The sequence below is a fragment of the Pongo abelii genome, chromosome 1 (genome assembly GCF_028885655.2).
Source record: "Pongo abelii isolate AG06213 chromosome 1, NHGRI_mPonAbe1-v2.0_pri, whole genome shotgun sequence".
NCBI lineage: Eukaryota > Metazoa > Chordata > Mammalia > Primates > Hominidae > Pongo > Pongo abelii.
In genome coordinates this window covers 95,066,435-95,079,886 of record NC_071985.2, presented here as the reverse complement: position 1 = coordinate 95,079,886, position 13,452 = coordinate 95,066,435, and the positions used below count along the sequence as shown (strand labels likewise).

Sequence of the window (13,452 nt, the reverse complement as noted above, 5' to 3'; positions counted from 1 at the left end):
TCTTATGTTTTAAAAAAAAACACACACACATATCAAGCTGGGCACAGTGGCTCACTGGCATGGTGGCTGACACCTTGTAATCCCAGCACTTTGGGGGGCTGAGATGGGAGGATCACCTGAGCCCAGGATTTCAAGACCAGCCTGGGCAACACAGGGAGCAACATTTCTACAAAATATAAAAATATTAGAAGTGTGGTGGCACACACCTGTAGCCGTGGCTTCTTGGGAGGCTGAGGCGGTAGGACTGCTTGAGCCTAGGAGGTCAAGGTCAAGGCTACAGTGAGCCTAATCACATCACTGCACTCCAACCTAGGCAACAGCAAGATGCTGTCTCAAACAAACAAAACTACAGATATATAATTATAAATTATAAATATAATGAGTAATTGCTACACATTAGGATGGCTATAATTTTTTAAAAACATAGAATAACTCTTACGGAGGATGTGGAAGAACCAGAATACTTGTGAGTTCCTGGTGGGAATGTAAAATTGTACAGCCCCTGTGGAAAACAGTATGGTAATTCTTTCAAAAAATTAAACACAGAATTATAATGTCCCAGCCAGGCACGGTGGCTCACATCTGTAATCCCAGCACTTTGGGAGGCTGAGACGGACAGACTACTTTAGTCCAGGAGTTCAAGATCAGCCTGGGCAACATGGTGAAACCCCCATGTCTACTAAAAATACAAAAAATGAGCCAGGAGTGGTTGTGCATGCCTGTAGCCAGGCTATTCAAGAGGCTGAGATGGCAGAATCATCTGAGCCCAGGAGGTCAAGGCTGCAGTGAGCTGTGATTACACCACTGCACTCCAGCCAGGGCAACAGGAGTGAGATCCTGTACCAAAAAAAAAAAAAAAAAAAAAAAAAGAATTACAATGTCCAGCCTGGGTGACAGAGCGACACCCAATCTCTTACCAAAAAAAATTGTAATACGACCAAAAATTCCACTTCCACATATATACCCAAAAGACGTGAAAGCAGGGACTCAGATATTTCTACACACATGTTCAGCATTAGTCACAACTGTTAAAAGCTGGAAGCAATACCAGTGTCCATCCATAATAGATGGACTAGATTAACTTATTTAGTAAAATACTACCAAGAAAAGTAACAGCTGAACAAATCTAGAAATTAATAGTTGACAATCACATTAACCTAAAAATTCACAAACAGCTTCTGAATCTGACATATCCATAGAATGAACAAAATTTGGTATATACATACACTGGAATATTATTCAGCCTTAAAAACGAAAGCAACTCTGACATACTCCAAGATGGACAACCTTGAGGACATTATGCTAAGGGAAATAAGGCAGTTACCTAAGAACAAATATTATATGATTCTACTTATATGTGGTAATTACAGTAGTCAAATTCAGAGACAGAAAGTAGAATAGTGGTTTCGCTAGGGGCTGCAGGAGGGAGAATGAAGAGTTAATAGAGTGTCAGCTGGAAAATGTCAAAAAAAAAGATCCAGAGCTGGTGGGTGGGGATGGTTGCACAAAAAGTGCATCTACCTAATGCCACAAAATTATACACTTACAAATGGTTAAAATGGAGAAGTTCAGGTTATATGCAGCCTACCACAGTTTATATATATGCATATACATACATATACACACATTTTTTTAAACTATATAATTGTTATAAATTATAAATAAAATAGGTAATACTGGTGTAAAAGTAACTACAGTTTTTGCACTGTTGAAATTTGCCACTTGATATTGGAATATGTTCTTAAATGTGGTTATGTTATATGTCATTTTAATGCACATTTCTCACTTTATTTTTTTTGCTAATGACATTACTTGCTGTTTATTTTATATTTATTTTAGACTATGGAAATGTTAGACTAAAAGCAAATTCAAGCGATTTTCTTATTTGGGTTTAAAATGGGTCATAAAGCAGCAGAGACAATTTGCAACATCAACAACGCATTTGGCCCCGGAACTGCTAATGAATGTACAGTACAGCGGTGGTTCAGGAAGTTCTGCAAAGGAGATAAGAGCCTTGAAGATAAGAAGCACAGTGGCTGGCTGTCAGAAGCTCACAACGACTGAGAGCAATCATCGAAACTGATCCTCTTATAACTACACACGAGAAGTTGCCAAGGAACTCAACTTCAGCCATTCTACAATCATTTGGCATTTTACACACCAACAAGGAAAAATTTCTCAGACTGTGATGTGTGACAAAAAGTGGATTTTATATGACAACCGGCAACAACCAGATCAGTGGTTGGACCCAGAAGGAGCTCCAAAGCACTTTTCAAAGCCAAACTTGCACCAAAAAAGGTCATGGTCACCGTTTGGTGGTCTGCTGCCAGTCCGATCCACTATACCTTTCCGAATGCCAGTGAAACCATTACATCTGAGACGTATGCTCAGCAAATTGATGAGATGTACCAAAAACTGCAATGCCTGACGCCAGCATTGATCAACAAAAAGAGCCCAATTCTTCTCCAGGACAATGCCTGACTACACGTCACACAATCAATGCTTCAAAAGTTGGACGAATTGGACTACTAAGTTTTGCCTCACCTGCCATATTCAACTGACCTCTCGTCAACCAGCTACCACTTCTTCAAGCATCTCAACAACTTTTTGCAGGGAAACCGCTTCCACAACCAGCAGGATGCATAAAATCCTTCCCAAGAGTTTGTCGAATCCAGAAGCACAGATTTTTATGCTACGGGATTAAACAGACTGATTTCTTTTTGGCACAAATTTTTACTGTAATGGTTCCTATTTTGATTAATAAAGATGTGTTTGAGCCTAGTTATAATGATTTAAAATTCATGGTCAATGGCCGGACACAGGGACTCACTCCTATAATCTCAGCACTTTGGAAGGCTGAGGCAGGCGAATCACCTGAGGTCAGGAGTTCGAGACCATCCTGGCCAACACGGTGAAACCTCATCTCTACTAAAAATACAAAAATTAGCCAGGTATGGTGGCAAGCACCTGTAATCCCAGCTACTCAGGAGGCTGAGGCAGGAGAATTGCCTTAACCCAGGAGGCGGAGGCTGCAGTGAGCCGAGATCAAGCCACTGCACTCCACTCCAGCCTGGGCAACAAAAGGAGACTCTGCCTTAAAAACAAACAAACAAACAAACAAACAAAAAACTCATGGTCCAAAACTGCAATTACTTTTGCACCAACCTATATCTACATATATATCAATATAACTCGGAGATTACCCTACATACTATACTAGCATGGATTATGGACAGAAAACTATCCTTTGAGGTAGCCTGATGGCACTTTATTATCATCCTTTCCTCTTGTTTCTTACACTGCCTTCTATCGTTCTGTTTTCCTCTTCTTTTATTGTCTTCCGGCTATAATACCAGCAACTACTACTTTCAGTTTACTAGTTGTTTAAGCTCTACCGGTAAGAACCACTAAAGAGGTTGCTTGACCACATTCAAAACACTGTATGTAACCTATTCAGTAATGGCCATTGAGAGTTTATAATTTTAAAAACATGAAAAAAATTATATATAATATTTTAGTAGACCAAAAAAAACACTATTTTCAGTAGCTAACTCACTGAACAGAAAATAACCCACTCTTGTTTCACAGTAAGTAAACCTAGTGTTTCCTACATCTGCTGGAATGTAAGAAATACCTGAGGCATATATTAAAATACTGAATTATCTCTGTTGGCAGACAACACAGTTTTATATGTAGAAAAATCCTAAAACATCAACAAATTGTTCAAGCTAATAAATGAATTCAGCAAAGTTGCAGGATACAAAACTTACATGCCAAAACCAGTTGTGGCCAACACAGTGGCTCACACCTGTAATCCCATCACTTTGGGAGGCCAAGGAAGGAGGATCATTGAGGTCAGAAGTTCAAGACCAGCTTGGGCAAAATAGCAAGACCCCATCTCTACAAAAATAATTTTTTATTAAAATAAATAAAAGGAGGCTAAGGCAGGAAGATTGCTTGAGTCCAGGAGTTTGGGGCTACAATGAGCTATGCCACTGCCCCTCCAGCATGGGCAGCAGAGCAAGACCCTGTCTCTAAAAAAAAATTAAAAATAATAATTTAAAAAATTAGTTATATTTCTATATATTTACAATAAGCAATCTGAAAAGTAAATTTAAAACAATTCTGGTTGCAATAGCATCAAAAAATAAAATACACAGGAATAAATTTAAGGAGGTGAAAGGCTTGAACACCACAAATTTTATAAAATATTGCTGAAAGAAATTAAGGAAATCTTAAATAAACAAAAGACATCCCATATTCCTGGATTTCAAGACTTCATATTAAGATGACAACACTACCTACAGTGATCTGCAGATTCAATGTCATTTCTATCAAAATCCCAACATTATTGTTTAAAGAAACAGAAAACCCCATCCTAAAATCCATATGGAATCTCAAGGAACCCCAAATAGCCAAAACAATTTTGAAAAAGAACAAAGTTGGAAGACTCACACTTTCTGACTTCAACTTACTACAGGCTAGCCATGATGGCTCATGCTTATAATCCCATCACTTTGGGAGACCAAGGCAGGAGGATCACTTGAGCCCAGGAGTTTGAGGCTGCAGTGAGTAGCCTAGCCTGGATGACAGAGCAAGACCCTCTCTCTTTAAAAACAAACAGGAAGGGCACGGTGGCTCACACCTGTAATCCCAGCATTATGGGAGGCTGAGGCAGGCAGATCATTTGAGCTCAGGAGTTTGAGACCAGCCTGGCCAACATGGTGAAACCCTGTCTCTACTAAAAGTACAAAAATTAGCTGGGCATGGTAGCGGGCACCTGTAATCTCAGCTACTTGGGAGGCTAAGGCAGGAGGCAGGAGAATCATTTGAACCCAGGAGGCAGAGGCTGCAGTCTCAAGCCGAGATCACGCCACTGTACTCCAGCCTGGACGACAGAGTAAGACTCCATCTAAAACAAACAAACAAACAAACAAAGAACTTACTACAAAGCTACAGTAATGAAAACAGTGTGGTACTTGCAGAAAGACAGACATATGGACCAATGGAATGGAAAGGAAGAGTCCTAAAATAAATTCTCACATATATGGCCAATAATTTCTTTAACAAAGGTGCCAAAACCATTCAATGAAGAAAAGATACTCTCTTCAAGAAATGATGCTGAGAAAACTGAATATCATGTAAAGGAATGAAGCTGGACCCTTACTTTAAACCATATACAAAACTTAAACTCAAAATGGATCACAGATCTAAACATAAGAGCTAAAACGATAAAACCCTCAGGAAAACATAGGGGGAAGACTTTCACAACATTGGATTTGGCAGTGATTTCTAGGATATGACACTAAAAATACAGGCAATAAAGGAAAAAATAAATTGGATCCGGTTTTCATCAAAATTGAAAACTTTTTTTGGATCAGAGGACACAAAAGTAAATTAAAAGACTATCCACAGAATGAGAGAAAATATTTTTAAAATCCTATATACAGATTATATAAAGAACCTGGACAATTCAAAAACAAAACACAATTCAAAAGTAGTCAAATAATTTGAACAAACATTTCTTCAAAGAAGATACACAAATGGCCAATAAGCACATGAAAAATTGTTCAACATCATTAGTCGTTAAGAAAATGCAAATCAAAAACCACAATGTGCTACCGCTTGAGAACGGGGGCGGGGGGGCGGGGGGGCGGTGGGAGGAAGGAAAGAGAGAGAAGGGAAGGAAGAAAAGGAAAGGAAGGGGAGGGAAGAGAGGGGGAGAGGCAGAGAGAGGGAGCGGGAGAGGTAGAGGGGAGACAGGAAAGGACAGGAAGGAAGGAAGAAAAGAAGGAAGGAATGGAGGGAGGGAGGGAGGGAGGGAATAAAAATTAAGAAAACCTCATGAAGACTCAGAGAAATCAAAAACTCATGCATTGCTGATGGGATATGAAAGAGTATAGCCACTGTAAAAGTGTACAGTTCCTGAAAGAGCTAAGTAAGTAATTACCATATGACCCAGCAATTCTATTCCCAAGTAAATACCCAAAAATTCAAAGCAGGAACTTGAACAGATAACTGTATGGCAACATTCACTGTAGCATTATTCACAATAGCCAAATAGTGGATGTGAACCAAGATTCTTCCATCAAGAGATGAATGGATAAAAAATAAAATGGTGGCCGGGTGTGGTGGCTCACGCCTGTCATCCCAGCACTTTGGGAAGCAGAGGTGGGCGGATCACCTGAGGACAGGAGTTTGAGACCAGCCTGACCAACATGGAGAAACCCCATCTCTACTAAAAAATACAAAAATCAGCCGGGAATGGTGGCACACGCCTGTAATCCCAGCTACTCAAGAGGCTGAGGCAGGAGAATTGCTTGAACCCTGGAGGCGGAGGTTGCCGTGAGCCGAGATCGCGCCATTGCACTCCAGCCTGGGCAACAAGAGTGAAATTCCATCTCAAAAAATAAATAAATAAATAAAAATAAGGTGGTATATCCATACAATGGATTATTCAGCCATGAAAGGGAATGAAGTTTTGGCACATGCTACAACATGGTTACACCTTGAGGACATTCTGGTAAATGAAATAAGCCAGACACAAAATAACAAATATTGTATGATTACACCTATATGAGTTAGCTAGAATAGGCAAATTTACAGTTGCTAAAAGTACGTCAGAATTTTTGGGGGGGTGAGATGGAGTTTCACTTTTGTTGCCCAGGCTGGAGTGCAGTGGCGCAACCTGAGCTCACTGCAACCTCTGCCTCCTGGATTCCAGCGATTCTCCTGCCTCAGCCTTCCAAGGGCTGAGATTACAGGCACCTGCCATCACGGCCGGCTAATTTTTTGTATTTTTAGTAGAGACGGGGTTTCATCATGCTGGCCAGGCTGCTCTCAAACTCCTGTCCTCAGGTGATCCACCTGCCTCAGCATGCCAAAGTGCTGGGATTACAGGCGTGAGCTACCACGCCCAGCAAGTACATTAGATATTACCAGTCGCTGCAGACAGAAGAAATGGAAGATATTACTTAACGGTTATGGAGTTTTAATTTGGGATAATGAAAAAGGTTTAGAAATAAATTATTTTGGCTGGGCGCAGTGGCTCACACCTGTAATCCCAATACTTTGGGAGGCCGAAGTGGGTGGATCACCTGAGGTCAGGAGTTCGAGACCAGCCTGGCCAACATGGTGAAACCTCATCTCTACTAAAAATACAAAAATTAGCTGGGTGCGGTGGTGGGCACCTGTAATCTCAGCTACTCAGGAGGCTGACGCAGGAGAATCACTTGAACCCGGGAGGTGGAGGTTGCAGTGAGCCGAGATCGCACCACTGTACTCCAGTCTGGGCGACAGAGTGAGACTCCGTCTCAAAAAAAAAAAAAGAAAGAAAGAAATGATTTTACATAAATTTTTAAAGCTAATAATGAAATACCCTAAAAATCACTGAATTTAAATGGGTGACTGTATGGTATGTGAATCATATCTCAATAAAGATTTCTCTTTTTTCGGTCAGACACAGTGGCTTACACCTGTAATCCCAGCACTTTGGAGTTTTGCCTTTAAAAATTGCATAAATAGGCCAGGCGTGGTGGCTCATGCCTGTAATCCCAGCACTCTGGGAGGCCAAGATGGACGGATCACCTGAGGTCAGGAGTTTGAGACCAGCCTGGCCAACATGGTGAAACCCCGTCTCTACTGAAAACACAAAATTAGCTGGGTGTGGTGGTGGGCGCCTGTAATCCCAGGTACTCAGGAGGCTGAGGCAGAAGAACTGCTTGAACCCAGAAGGCAGAGGTTGCCATGAGCCGAGATCACGCCTTGCACTCCAGCCTGGGTGACAAGAGCAAAACTTAATCTCAAAAAAATAAATAAATAAATTTTAAAAATAATTTTACAAGTACAAATACATACATGGTTATGCTATTAACTTACATCTTTGATAAGCCTCAAGGCTTATTTTAAGGCTCACAAAAACAAACTATCTGGAAATAACATAGAGTAAAATCAAACTCCCGGAAATACATATAGGATAAAAATTAATAGGGAAATGAAAATATTGTCAATAACCACACATTGTTAGGAATTCTACTTACTCGTTTTGAAGGACAGTGTTCATTCTTTTCATCCGTCATCTTTCCACTTTTAAGTGCTTTCCTTGGGTGCTTAATAGTTGTTTTTATGGCAGGTCGACATACATAGTTCTCCAAGTTCTTTGGAGGTTTTTTAGTTCTCTTAGCCTGGAGGCCAATTTTCAATTTTAAATTTCCCTCTGAAAAGTTTGTTTCTTTCACTGAAAACTGTTGCTGTGCATCAGTCAAACCATCATCTTTCCCAGCTTCGATGTTTCTTTCTCGATTCCGTTTGCGAAGGTCCTCTTCCTCTTTTGTGTTTTTTTCTAGCTCTACTTCTCTCTTACTGACCAATGTGCCAGTACTGATGGCAGAAGGACTCTTTCTTGAAAAACCTTCGGAATCAGAACCCAATCCTAACATAGCAGTATTTCTAGGGTCCATCACAAGCGTATGTTATTGCCAAGGAATCTTATGAAAATTTTACAGAACTGTGTTCCATAAAAAACAGGGATCTCCAAAACTTGAAACCAGCATCTTTCTCTGCAGAACAGACCATAACAAAAATTTATCAGAAAAGAGGCAACTATTGATTAACATAAGTAATGGGTATAGGGGCAGACAACAAGGAGGTCAACAACTACCCAAAAAAAAAAATCACAGTTAGATCGAAATGTTAATTCAAAATAGATTTAAATCCATTTAGTTATAAATACATTTAAAATTCAGAATAAGTTTATCATTCTACAGATATCATAAACAAGCCATTTGTGGTATGGCGCAAATGCAAATTTAAGAATCACCAAGAAGCTTCTGAAACTTACAGTCAAGCAAACATTGCCTAAAATAAAAATAACTTCATATATTTTCACACTCATCAGTTTTAAAAGAATATATTCCCTACTCTTCTGCTGAAGTACACTTTTATTTCCTAGTTTTATTGAAGGTAAAAATTCATCTTTTTTTGATACTCCATTGACTATGATGTGATTATTACACATTGTATGCCTGCATCAACATATCACGTTCACCCCATAAATATTTAAACACGCTATGTACCTATAAAAATTCTTTCTAAATTATCTCTTAGGCTGGTTTCAGTATTCCAAACTTTTAGAAGAGATTATCAGGCTTTTTAATGTTAGGACTCTCTGATGCAGGAACTTATGCACATATTATCTTTGTTGCTAGGATACAATTCAACTCTGAATTCATTCACTTGTCCATTCAAAAAATATTTCCAAACACCTATCATATGCCAGGCATCATGCTACACTCTGAAAATACAGTATTCAGCAAAATGAACCCAACTCCTAAATTTTAAGGTTTATACTCTACTGAGAAGGGCAAACATTAAGCAAATATTTATACAAATAATCACTGTTGTTATAAGAACTTTAAAAATCAGCAATTTATTTTTACAAGTTTTCCTAATAGCAAATACTCAGTAGGCATGTGTCAATTCCCCAAATACACAAAATGTTTTAAAACTAGCATGCTAATTTATTTTACAATAGGTGATACACCTAATCTGAGAATCTCCACAAGGCACCCCCATTTTAAATATAAAGATCCTCAGGAAACCAGATTACCATATAATCATTAGGGAGACTAGTGAATTTTTTTTTTTTTTTTTTGAGATGGAGTCTCGCTCTGTCGCCCAGGCTGGAGTGCAGTGGCGTGATCTTGGCTCGCTGCAACCTGCGTCTCCTGGGTTCAAGAGATTCTCCTGCCTCAGCTTCCTGAGTATCTGGCATTACAGGCACAAGCCACCATACTCAACCAGTTAATTTTTGTATTTTTAGTAGAGATGGGGTTTCACCATGTTGGCCAGGCTGGTCTTGAATGCCTGACCTCAGGTGATCTGCCTACCTTGGCCTTCCAAAGTGCTGGGATTACAGGTGTGAGCCACCATGCCGAGCCAGAGACTAGTGAATATATTAATAAAACCAAAACAAAACAAGTCAGTATTCTTGAAGACTGACAGACTAGTCTTCATGTCAAACATATGTCTGACTCAAGATCTAGAACTAGTATATGGAAAACGGAGAACATCTTATCTCTTAAAAAGTTCCATTTATAAAGTAGAATATTTTAAACTATGTGCCCTGAGACTTTTCATTCCAACAAGAGAGTAAGATTCTTGGCCAGGTATGGTGGCTCACACCTATAATCCCAGCACTTTCAGAGGCTGAGGTGGGTGGACTCTTTGAGCTCAGGAGTTTGAGACTAGACTGGGCAACATGGCAAAATCCTATCTCTAAAAAAGTACAAAAATTAGCAGGGTGTGATGGCACACACCTGTAGTCCCAGCTCTCAGGAGACTGAGGTGGGAGATCACCTGAACCTTGACGGTCGAGGCTGCAGTGAGCTGTGATCAAGCCACTACACTCCAACCTGGGCAACAGGGCAAGACCCTGTCTCAAGGGAAAAAATAAGTAGTTGTCTTATAACTTCTACAAGGAATGTAAGTAAAATATCTCGCCCAATGACTGGCACATAGCGAAAGCTCAACAAAAGGTACTGGCCGGGTGTGGTGTCTCATGCCTGTAATCTCAGCATCTTGGGGGGCCAAGGCAGGTGCATCACTTGAGGTCACGAGTTCGAGTCTAGCCTGGTCAACATGTCGAAACCCGTCTCTACTAAAAGTACAAAAATCAGGTGAGTGTGGTGGCAGGTGCCTGTAATTCCAACTACTCAGGAGGCTGAGGCATGAGAATCACTTGAACCTGGGAGGCGGAGGTTGCAGTGAGCCAAGATCATGCCATTGCACTCCAGGCCAGGTGACAGAGCAAGAAAAAAAAAGGTACCAATAATTTAGTAGTAGTAGGAGCAGCAGCAGTGTTTATAAGTACTCAACAAATATTGGCCGATTGGGTAACTCCTTAGCTTGTTATTGCTCCATTCAATCATATAAACAGCTGGAAAACTAATCTTCCAATCATTTCACTCTGATGATTCTTGTCTACTATTTCATGTATTAACATTTCACAATGGCATTCAAGGCTTTTAATAATCTCACTCTCCTCTAACTATTCAAACTTGTTTATTTCCCAACACACACCCACTATCATTTAGTCAATTCAGTTTTCTTTACTGTCCCTAACAAATCATGTTCATTTCTGCTTATGTGTCATATAAACATACACACTCTCCCTTTAAACGTACAAAGTAGGCCGGGCACGGTGGCTCATGCCTGTAATCCCAGCACTTTGGGAGGCTGAGGTGGGCAGATCAGGAGGTCAGGAGATCGAGACCACCCTAGCTAACATGGTGAAACCCCATCTTTTAAAAAAAAATACAAAAATTAGCCAGGCGTGGTGGCGGGCGCCTGTAGTCCTAGCTACTCAGAAGGCTGAGGCAGGAGAATGGCGTGAACCCGGGAGGCAGAGCTTGCAGTGAGCCGAGATCGTGCCACTGCACTCCAGCCTGGGCAACAAAGCAAGACTCCGTCTCAAAAAAAAAAAAGTACAAAGTTAGCTGTGCACAGTAGCTCGCACCTACAACCCCAGCACTTTGGGAGACTAAAGTGGGAGGATCGCTTTAGCCCAGGAGTTCAAAGCCAGCATGGACAACATAGTGAGACCTCATTTCTACAAAAAAAATTTAAAATTAGCCAGGTGTGTGGTGTCATGTGCCTATAATCCTAGCTACTCAAGAGGCTGAGGTGGGAAGATGGCTTGAGCCCAGGAAGTTGAGGTTACACTGAGCCATGATTGTACCACTACACTCTAGCTTGGGCAACAGAGCAAGACCCTGTCTCAAAAAAATAAATACATAATTAGGGAAGGGAGAAAAAATAAATAATAAAATGCTGTGTATAAAAAGTAATTAAAATAACCCAAATGTTTTTTTAAAAATAAATAATAATTTTAAAAGTTCAAATCCTGCCTGGGCACGGTGGCTCACGCCTGTATTACTGGCACTTTGGAAGGCTAAGGCAGGAAGATCACTTGAGCTTAAGAGTTTGAGACCAGTCTAGCAAACACAGCAAGACCCTCTCTCTACAAAAAAAAAAATTAGCCCAGCATGGTGGTGCACACCTATAGTCCCTGCTACTCGGGAGGATGAGGCAAGAAGATGGCTGGAGCCTAGGAAATCGAGGCTGCAGTGAGCCATGTTCATGCCACCGGACTCTAGCCCGGGCAACAGAGCGAGACCCTACCTCAAAAAGTAAATTTAAAAAGTAAACTCTAAAACAAAAAATAAAAAGCACAAAGTCCTATCTTCTCCATGATGGGCTCACAATCCTGAAGTCCAAAAAACTCTGAAATCCAAGTTTTTTCAAAACCTAGTGATAAAACTTGACATGGACCCATTTTAGTCTTAATTACCCTAATTTCCATGAATAATGATAAATTACAATGCAGAAGTATTAATGGACTTGATTAAGTTAGTAAGGGATGCTACTACTCCCAAACACCACAGTGCCAGTTCACCCAATCTACATTTCTAAAACCCCCCAAAAAAAAGAAGAAGAAGAAAAATAAGAAAAAAGAAAAACATGTGTAACACTTGCAGGGAATTTTTTTAAAAAGAAATAAAAAAACTTATGGCACCAACATTTGGATAATGGATTCTAGACCTATGTTCTCAGACCTATATTTAAGCTTGCACTGACCTGATCCATCCCTGAATATTTATGATCCATATAAGATCACGATTAGGGCAATTAACTTTTTTTCTTGTTCTATATTTGTCAGCTATACCCCTCAACAGATTAAGTCCTCCCACCTCCCATCCCACCCCCTCAGATACCAAAATCTGAGGATGCTCAAGTCACTTATATAAAATGGTGTGGTATTTGCATACAGCCTATACACATTCTCCTGTATACTTGAAATCATCTCTGGATTACTTATAATACCTAATATAATGTAAATGATATATAAATAGTTATTAAACTGTATTTTAAAATTTTGTATTATTTTTATTATTGTATTATTTTTAATTTTTTTCTAATACTTTTCATACGCAGTTGGTTGAATCCGCAGGTGCGGAATCACAGATAGGGAAGGCCAACTGTATAATTAAAATATAAGCTTCATGAGGATAGGAACCTCTTCTGGCTTGCTCACCACTGTATCCCCAGCACCTGAAACAATGAATAGCACAAATTTTAGTACCCAATAAATAGCTGAATAAATGAATGAGTGAATTTTAAGGTTCCTGTAGCTTCTAATACAATGATTGGCATGTAGCAAATGTCTTTTTTCCTGTTTTATATAACTTTATCTTGTGTTACAATGAGAAAACTATACACAAGTTTTTTCTTAATATGTTGATTATATTTCACATAGGTGGTTTTCTGTAAATTTACTAAAATATCCTAATTTCAGCACTAACATACTTCCAGATCATATTTTATACATCTTCTGTCTCTGTAACATCACAGCTAGTCTAAGAAAAATAACAACGCTCAATGATCTCACTTTAT

General features: G+C 39.7%; 1 protein-coding gene across 6 annotated transcripts in view; it reads right to left on the bottom strand.

Moving 5' to 3' along the window:
* Positions 1-13,452, bottom strand: part of ASH1L (ASH1 like histone lysine methyltransferase) — a 224,287-nt gene that overhangs the window by 174,104 nt on the left and 36,731 nt on the right. For all 6 annotated transcript variants that reach the window (XM_054545541.2, XM_054545561.2, NM_001372464.1 and 3 more), the window contains 1 exon segment: positions 8,040-8,558. In XM_054545541.2, coding sequence (XP_054401516.1) covers positions 8,040-8,459 — 420 coding nt within the window. In that variant the 5' untranslated portion in view covers positions 8,460-8,558.